General features: G+C 40.5%; 1 protein-coding gene across 1 annotated transcript; it reads right to left on the reverse strand.

The window, feature by feature from the left end:
• Window positions 1-5,154: 5,154 nt before the first annotated feature.
• On the reverse strand, window positions 5,155-9,794 carry tmem256 (transmembrane protein 256). The gene is made up of 4 exons (XM_082526464.1): window positions 9,660-9,794; window positions 9,105-9,142; window positions 8,194-8,274; window positions 5,155-6,054 (listed from the first exon to the last, which is right to left on the reverse strand). The coding sequence occupies exons 1-4, from the start codon at window positions 9,739-9,741 to the stop codon at window positions 5,911-5,913; spliced, it is 345 nt and encodes a 114-aa protein (XP_082382590.1). The 5' UTR covers window positions 9,742-9,794; the 3' UTR covers window positions 5,155-5,910.
• Window positions 9,795-10,092: the final 298 nt, after the last annotated feature.

The raw sequence follows: 10,092 nt of genomic DNA on the forward strand, positions 1-10,092 counted from the left end.
CTGCAAGACAGCTTACCTGACCTTGACTAGCCCCCTCTACCTCTGTTACCTTCTCAAACCAGGGTTTTAGAGTAGGGTCGCTTCTTTGGAGTGCACCTAAATCTGAGGGAACATCAAACTCAAGTTGGTTATTTGGCTTAGGGAACAATGCTGTACCTTTTTCCCCTGAGCCTTTGAACTTTTCTCTTCTTTTCTGAGCCCTAGACTTCCTAATCTTCCCTGGCTCCGTTTCGAGAGACTCCTCAAAAAAGGGCAGTTCTTGCATCCTTTCCTTTGCACTTTGTGCTCTTGTGACTACATGACAGGGTTTAAATGGTTCAACTGTCATATCTAGAGGAAGTGAGCTTCCAGATTCATCACCTAAGCCTTGAATGTCTTTCTCAGCACTCACTTGAGGGTCATAAAAAAAAGTGGGGATGTCATTACCAAGTATCACTGAATATGGCAAACTGGGAACCACAGCTACCACTAACAAGTAGGTTTGACCTCCCACTGTCAGGTAAACCTCAGCAGTGGGGTACCTGTGTTCGTCTCCATGCACACAACTTATTGTAGCCCCAACCCCACTTAGCTTTTCTCCTGAAATTATGCTAGAGTGTACAAGAGTTTGGAAGCACCCAGAGTCAAGCAAAGCTTCCTCTTTACGCCCATTAATTAAAACAGGGACAGTACAAGCTTTCTTTCCTACTGGCTCTGTGGCTGGTCTTGGAACTGCACATAAAAGAGATGGTTTTGACTTAAGTGCAGGGCAAAATTGTTGTGTATGGCCAAAGTTATGACAGTGATAACATTTAATATCCTGAACTGAAGACTTAAAGGATTTCTTCACATTGTGAGGTCTATGGGAAGGGAGCTGCCTAGAACTAGAAAGATTTCTAGCCTGAACTTGACCAGAACCCTGTTCACCCCCAGTGGACTTGGTTGGGCGTAGTGGGTCTCCCGGCTGAAGTAGGTGCTCTTGCTTCCTTTTCTGGCTGAAGTGAAAACCTCTGCGAGGCTAGCTGCTTCCTTTGCAGTCTTCGGGTCATGCTCACGTATCCAAATCTCCAGCTCTGGATTAACCATTCTCAAAAACTGCTCCAGAATTATCTGCTCAGATATTTCTTCTACAGTTGATTTTTCAGGTTTAATCCATCTTGAAAACAGGTCTTTCAATCTTACATAAAGTTCACGTGGCGTCTCACCTGGCTCAACTTTCAGAGATCTGAAGCGGCGTCTGTAGGTGTCAGCAGTGATCTCATATTTTGCCAGAATTGCCTCTTTCACCTTATCATAATTCTCAGAGTCTGTTAAATCCATAAGAATGTAGGCTGTGCGGGCTCTACCTGTCAACAGGGGAACCAGACGAATAGCCCACTCATCTCTGGGCCATCGACACACGTTTGCCATTCTTTCAAACGTAGTCAGAAAATGTTCAATGTCATCTTCTGGTGACAGAGGAAAAAGTTTTGGTTCAATTAAAGACCTGGACCCACTGGCCACTGGAATGTCTTCACCATTGAATCCAAGTTCTTGCTCTTCAGATGTTGTAGGGGGCGCTGGCGCCTCTGGTGGGTCAGGCTTATCAGTTACAGCGTTAACTTGTAGCTGGATTTGCTGAAATTGATGCTGCATGCCTTTCCATCTTTGCTCCTGACGTGACAAATCCTTCTCCCACTTTTGGTCTCTGGCTGCTTGAGACCGCATAAGAGATTTCACCAACCCTGTTAACTCCTCCAATTTGTCCTCAGGGCTTGTTGCTGCCATGGCCTCTAGCTCAGATGAAGCTCCAACTCCTTCATCAGGCTGCTCCTCTTGGCCTGGCTTTCTTCCACCTCTTGTCATCATCTTCTCACTGTGGCATGAGTGACACACTCCTGACACCACTTGTAACAGTGCAGCCCTTAGCAGCTGGAAACACAGTGAGACAGACCAAGGCAAGTGTAGTGGAACAAAGTATTTATTTGCTATATGGCTCTCCTTAAAACAATTAACTTGTCGAGCTTCTTCACAGCACAAAAATCCATCCTCTAATGACAACTGGCAGCCTTAAATATGTTCAGCTGTCACAGACTTAACCATTATTCCACTCTCAGGTAAATTCTTAAATCCCAACCTTCCACCACAGTATACAATATATCAATAAGAAAAATACATAAATACATCTTCACATTTACATATTAATAAATATTTCACACTTTAATGTTACACAAAACCCAATACCCAATATTATAAAAACCCAGAAACCCAAGCACAAAAAGATTCACCACACTCTCTTTACCAATGGTCTCTCCCGGAACCTTTAAATGGTGTCTGGACCCCCGGGGAAACATTTGCCCAAACACCTTGAAGAGGACACAGGCAAGAAAGGTGAGTAATCATTAACTTACAAACACTTATTTGCACCACTTTTATCCCTAGATTTCACACACACATTTGCATTAGTTTTCCTTATTGGTAAACCTTAATCACAATCTCAATCACCATTCTTCTCTCCTGACAGACAACCACCACATTCCTTGATGAGGAGCAGCTGTGCAGGATCTGAAACAAGGCCACCAACTGATTTTAAAATTCCCAATAAATAGTCAATAAATATTTAAACTTCTTGTGTGCAAATCCATGCTTAAAGTGCAATGCTCATAAAGTGCTTGATAAGGTGCTTTTAATAAAGTGAAAGGTGTGCTCTAAAGTGCTATACAGACAATACAATATAAATAAATGCAGTAAGGGAGTCCTCTTCCTTACAAAGTGGCTGAAAATTTGATGATAGCACTTCAAATATGCATCCGACAGAGCGGAACAGCCTGTAACTTTCAGTCAGGTGTCTCCCATATGCTTGAAAGCTGTGAGTCATAGATGTGTGACCGGGTGTCAGAGCTTTTTCTTGTGTGATTGCTTGGTCCTGGAAGAACAGAATTCTCCTCAGCAGCTACTTAATTCTAATGAGGGTTTTATGACTCGTGATCAAGAGCTCACTGGCAACGCATTCAGTCAATAGTGCCTTCTCTTTTGAGCACAGCCTCGGCTTATGTACCGGCCCCAGCAAATTGACCCAGAGATTTATACAGCTATTTTCTAAAGGTCTCCATTCATGGGCCCACAGTCAGGAAGGGGAATTAGTGTTTCAATGGATTTCACTTTCAATTTGAATGCCGAGTGGTTGGAACATGGTCCCGGCTAACGGGAGGCTATTGCTAAAGAACTCTTTTGTGTTCTGCTACTCAGAGGCTCAAACCCTCGGGGCTGTGAATACATTCACCACAAGAGACACCGTTTCTACTGCCATAGGTTGTGAATCCTGTGGGTTTATCTAGCCTTTAGTGAAACCAACACATTGAGGATGCCCTTTAAACTAGCACTACCATTAGTCAGCTTCCTTTTTCCTTTCAGATGAATGTGCACACAACAAACCTCTAGGACAGAAGTTTCTACTGTCCAGGTATGATAACAATAATAAATTTGCTATTAAAGCTGCTTTAACATGTCAACTGCTATACTGTCCACATGTAGCACACAATCTATATGTGCTTGTGTATTGGAATACTTAAAATAATACTTTTGTTTGAGACCTGGGTGCTGTCTAATAGTGTAGAAGACCACTCGATAGACATGACTTCACCAGACTATTACACTTAGCTATTAGCTACTACTTTAGCCAGTCCAATGTGATGGTTTTGAACATTGGATTCTCATTTACCAGATAATAGCTAGATAATATCTAGAAATGTTCAGAGTCACAGCATGTGTGACAACAGCTTTTAATGTTGCAGTGAAAAATAAAGCACTCTTTTGAACTGAAGTCTGACGTCATTAGCCGTTTCCGGGTCCAAACTCCACTTCAGGTCCCAAAGTCAAACGATTACTGCAGCATCAGTGATGCTGCATCACTGAGAGTTAAAAACTGTCTAAATTCTTTTATCTTTAATGAAAAGATCGGTGTGGCTGCCCTGCCAGGTGTAACAGTTAAGTTTAACATCCAGGCATCCATGAAAACAGAATGTATTCAATTTAACGGAGTTAGCAGTTAGCAGGGAGTTAGCCCGCTAGTTTCCATCTAAAGATGATATACCATGTTCTGACTGAGGGATTTCTGAAGAAATTAAAACGTACAGCTCTGCTATCACTTCTAACATAAACGAAGACAGGAAACTAAACAGCAGTGACTTTTGTAGGGTTACTGAAGTTGGGCTAGCTGGTATATAATGATGTGCTACATGGTGGCTAGCGACACAGCTATGGTTAGCATAATATAAACACAGGAGGATGAACGCTAACTATTTCCCACTTGATAAAAGCTAATGTGAGGGTTCCCGATGGTTAAGGACAAATGCAATCGCATGCCAGGATGCTGTAAACGGAGCAAACTTCAATCAGGAGAACAACTGAGATAATCCATCCACAATAGAGGTTAGTCATTGATATACTGCTGCATGGGCTGGGCTGTAGTTAGACCGTAAGGTTTTAAAAACTGAGCTTTAAAATGAATAGTGGTACCAAAAACCGAGAGGCCGACAGTGATCACTGCTCTTTGTTAGGGGGTGTTCAGATTAAATAGAACAAGATACAAAGCATTAAAACATGTAAAACACAACAGCCTTAATAAACACAGAGTAGTTTGGTCCCGGAAGCAGGGTTCATACGTCATCACTTAAAGACCAGATATTAACACGCATTAGTTCTTTTTAGCACACAATGTAAGTATGCAACTGAATGCTATTTACTATTACACAAACATTGGGAGGTTAAAAAAAAGTAATACTAAAAACTTTGACCTAGTGTTCTAGCATAAAGTTCTGTGTCAACACTTGCTTATCGTCTTTCAACAAAACAATATTTGACTATGCAGTCAAATGAAAACACTTCTGAAAGCTTGTTTGAGTTCAAGATACCAAGACAGTGAAGACTGAAACACTTGAGTCTTCAAAATGGGTTTACAGAAATCAGAGGGTAATGTCACATCTTACAGTCTTGCCTCATTTCTTTATATTTTGCTTCCAAGCAGCCAGACTTCGCTGTAATTTTGTACGACTTTGTTGAGCAGTAGTTCTCCAGGCTTTCAGAAAGTTTGCTTAAGTTTTTAAGTGGACATGTGGCTGCTTTTTCTCAGATTTTCTCTCCAAAATAACAATTTGTTCCCATTCGTATAGTTAAATCCATGAAAAATCTCAAGGATAACAAGACAGGCATAAAACTTTATTTTTGCACCAAAAGGGAATTCCCAAAGAGATATTAGCTGCAAACTTGACAAATCTCAGCATGGTGTGCAGTGTGTCCTTAAAAAAAGACAAAACTGAACAAGCGGAGGAGAAAAGAGGAAGAAGATAACCTAAAAACCCATCTACAGCAGATGATCAGTATCTGAAAGTGATGTCTGTGAGAAATGGAAAAAAGCAAAGACTTGACACGGACCTTTGGTATACAGCAGATTGAATATTCATTGTTGAGATTTATTCATGCTGGTAAATGACTGTTTAAAGGTAAATAAACAATCCTTGTGGAAAAAAGGATTTCAGAGTTTAGGAAACGATTTCGTTGTTAATCTATCATGAGGGATTCTTTATTTTCACAACAAACACTGTCTTATTGATGCATTTTAACTCAAATCACCAAAAGTTAAAATGTTCCATAACAAATTGGATGATACAGTTCATTCCATTCATTTTGTGTTAAATTTCTTATCCAGTTTAACATTATAGTCAAAGGGCAGCAGCCACAAACAGACAGCAGTGGCAGAAAAGTGATCATCCTGCGGTGACCTTATCTCCTGCTGACATCCACAACCCAGGGCAGGCGGTGGTTGGATGGGTGACATTATAACTCAGCACTAGCCCTCAGCCAACTCTTACAAGTTCTCCAGTTCATTTATTAGCAGTCTGACAGTTTAGTGTCACAGTGTGGCTCTCTGGAGAAGATGTAAGCTGTCACAGTTCAGAGAATCATGGCCAGCCATCCAACAATCATAGCTACGCCCCCCACGGGAGCCGCTTTGCGCAGTCCGGGGTCCCCTGTCAGAGCCTGGTGGTATAAAGAGCCACAGAACATCCCCATGCCCGCAATCAGAAGGCTACCAGCCTGTGAAAAAGAAACATTTTGGTCTCAGTCAGTTTAAATCTGTAAGTTTGCAAACACATTGTAGTAGGGCTGCCATGTACTCTCCAACCTCTCTTGCTTGAGACTCGCCCTTGCTTGAGATGTTACCCCACAGGGACCAGCAAAAAGGAGTTTTTTGTTTGTTTGTTTTGCAAGAAAAGTTAAAAGCATTAAAAGCAAACCATTATTTAGAGTCAGCCTTCTTAAATTATACTTATATTATAATATCAGCTTACTTAAAAATTGATGCATCTTATTAGCCTTGCATTGTTAGCTAATATAGCTAATTATCTTATTAGTATAATAGAGTATGCTATTATTAGCCCACTATTCAGTTAGCCAGTGCATGCTATTATCCCACAAACATGCTATTGGCTAACATAATTTAATAGTTTATGTTACATCAGCTAATTTATAATATTAGCATGCTTCTTATCATAAGAAAACATATCCGGTCGTTAAGTGATGACGTGACGAATCCTACTTCCGGGCCTAAAGTAGTCTGCTTTAATATGGCTTTTGTGTTGTTAACATGTTTAATGTTTTGTATTTTCTTCTATTTAATCTCAAAAAGCTCCTAAAACAGTCAGTGATCACTGTTGACCTCCCTCGGCTTTTATTACCGCTAATCATTTATTTAAGATCAGGATGCAACTACAGCCCAGCCCATGCAGCAGTATATGAATGACTAACCTCGTATTGTGGATGGATTATCTCAGTTGTTCTCCTGGCTGAAGTTTGGTCCTTTTACAGCATCCTGCCATGCGATTACATTTGTTCCTGACCACCGATAACACTCACGTTAACTTTTATCGAGTGGAAAAAAAGTTAGCTTGTTTATATTATGCTAACATAGCTGTGTCGCTAGCGGTCACGTAGCACATCATTATATACCAGCTAGCCCAACTTCAGTAACCCTACAAACATCACTGCTGTTTAGTTTTCTGTCTTCATTTATATTGGAAGTGATAACAGAGCTGTACGTTTTAATTTGTTTCCAAAACCCCGCAGTCAGGACATGCTATATTGTATTTAGATAGAAGCTAGCGAGCTAACTCCCTGCTAACTTCTAACTCCGTTAAATGTCATAAATTCCGTTTTCATGGATGCCTGGATGTTAAACTCAATTGTTACACCTGGTAGAGCAGAACGCTGATCATTTTATTAAAGATGAAAGACTTTAGACAGTTTTTCAACTCTCAGTAATGCCATAGTGATCGTTTGATATATGGACCTGCAGCGGAGTTTAGGCCCAGACACGGCTAGTGACGTCAGACTTTACGACCGGATTAGCCAGCACATCTTGTTAGCTTGACTGTAAGTTTGCTAATTTATCTCAATAGCCTACCATTAAATTCAACAATGTACCTTATTATCCTATTGATTCATATTATTAGCAAACATTAGCCTACTACAGTACGTCATTTCCTAACATAATTTATTAGCCCATCATTCAGTTAGCTAATGTGGCTTATTAGCTTACTATCACATTACACACATTAAAGTATCTTATCAGCAGAATAACGCATGTTATTGAGTATCATTACTTATGATTAATGAGTCATTTTATCTCATTAGCTTAATATTTATGCCCATTTTGACACACAACACAACTCGAGTGAGCAGGTTTAGTAACTTTATAGATGGACACCTTAAACAGGTGTAAACAATAAAAACTCACTGTATCGGACTGACTCCAAAGCTGGTTCATAGATTTTATTTAATCCAAATTAATAACTCCACAGTTTTTACCAATTTATTGTCAACTCATAATAACAACATTATCAGACATGAGACGCAGAGGGACATGCATGAATGCTTAAAAGTACAGATGATGGGGTGGTGACATTTAAGTGAGGAGATTCTTTGGCTACCATTTTTTCTTTCCTGGTTCCATTTGTTGGGATAATGTGTTCTTTCACCGTCAATCCACAACAAATTTATACTTATGCTGTCACTTTTATCATTTATAATGTAATAAAACAGCAGTCTCTGTAACATAATATCTCTGAGTGAGGATGGACAGGTAACAGCAAATACGACTGTGGCACTATATCCACTTTAAAGGATTGAGCTAAGTGCATCCAGCCAAGAGTGAGGGTCTTAGGCTTCTGTACTTACCACAGCAGGTTTCCCACAGTGGGCAGCACCCAGCAAGGCCAGGCTGTGGTAGAAATGGTACTTGTTGGCGGTTTCAAAAAGCTGAAGAGGCACACACACACACACACAGAGCTTTCAGAAAAAAACTCTGCCTTTCCCAGCCACTCATCAAGTTCAGTGAATCAAACATTTTCTGGAAAGGCCTTTTATTATTAAGTGTAGAAGTGGATATTTAGTGAGCCGCTATCAAGCACCATTTACACCATTCTCATCAATCAGCCCAAGTTTGGCCAGGAAAGTATCTCATCATTAAAAAAAAAAAAATCAATTTCCTGTCTTTTTGCATTACAGAAGTTTCCTCCAGATTAACAGCACAGTGTGAAAATGTTTCACAGACATCTTTTAGTTTTCTGAGAGTAAAACAAATAACAGTCATACAGTCCACTAAACTATAACTGGAGTTGCACCAATTGGGCAGATACACTGATGCTTAAAATACAAATTTGGCCAACAGTAGATGCTGCATTTTTTTAACCCATCTTTCTTTCTTATTTGAATTTGTTACTACTGACTACTTTTTGTGTATAGTGCCTTTACGGGTATTTTGAGGTACTCCAGCTTTCTTCCACTTTCCAAAGACATTTTTATCTGGTTCTAGAATAGTTGTTCAGCTAAGACAGGCCCCAGCAGCCCCCTCCACAACAACCTAAGCTCGGTAAGAGGTATTTCAGATGTCACTTCACGTGCCTACGTCAATGACAAAGTCACCATGAAGCCATATTTATCCACCGTTTTAGTGCATCCCAAATTAAATCAGTCTTGAATCCATATGCTCTGACCTTTACCTCTGCTAACACGAATGAATGAAAACTGATATTAGGCACACAAAATGCTAAAAAAAAAAAACATAAGTAGCAGTATTATGAACATACCACTATTCGGTAGTCATCAGGATCGCTGTTCTTGAAACCTAAAACAAGAAAAACACAACTGTTACTTATTATCACACCATGAATATCATGATCACAGACACAACAGACCACACTTTATTTGGTTAATCAGTAACCCACACCCTCAAGTCATGTTCCTTAATACTCGTGTTGTGATACGGTGGTGAGACCAACCACTCTCTTATCACATTTTAAAAGTTATCCAACCACTCAGCTATCCCTACCGTGGACAGTGGCTGACCCACAAAAAGCCTTCTTCCACCCTGGAGGCGGGTCACCTTGATTACGACACTGGTTATTTTTACAAAAACAACGTGAAGCTTCGACGGCTTACTGAAAGCCGAATTAATCGTTAGCATGTTTAACATTAGCAGCATGTATGTGTTGTTGCTTTACAGTTACTCGGGCGTGTGGTGAGTACGCAAACTTTAAATCTGCGTGTTTTGATATCAAGGCTGGCGCCGTAAACCTCAACATGACAGCCTTTCACGACTGTTCAGCTGAGCGAGAGCTACAGACAATAGGACAGTTGCATACCGTGAGCCCCGTAAGCCCCAGCTCCCACTGCCGAGGCTCCTGACAGAGCTGCTAACCTCCGAACCACAGCAGAAGCGCTCATGTTTGGACTGTAACTGCAGGTGTCACGCGGGCGGAAGAAGTGACGGCGGTGCTGCGTTCACTGTCATTATGTACGTTCAGTCTTCTCAACTACGTGATTGCGGACATACGTAGTTAAATGACGGACTGTGGGTTTCCCGCTCATGGGGCAAACAACAAACGATCAGACATTAAGAGAAGAAATGTTTTTTAATTGCATTATGATGTAGTGTAACCACAGTGTTGCAGCTACATGTAAACGGAAAAGTGTGTTGAAACAGATTTGTGTTCTAAAATAACTATAACATACATGCAAGATAAGTAGTCTAAAACGGAAAATATATTGTGCGAACCTGCAGTTATTCCAACTAAT

This window comes from Aulonocara stuartgranti, assembly GCF_965226115.1.
Source record: "Aulonocara stuartgranti genome assembly, chromosome: 3".
Taxonomy (NCBI): Eukaryota; Metazoa; Chordata; class Actinopteri; order Cichliformes; family Cichlidae; genus Aulonocara; species Aulonocara stuartgranti.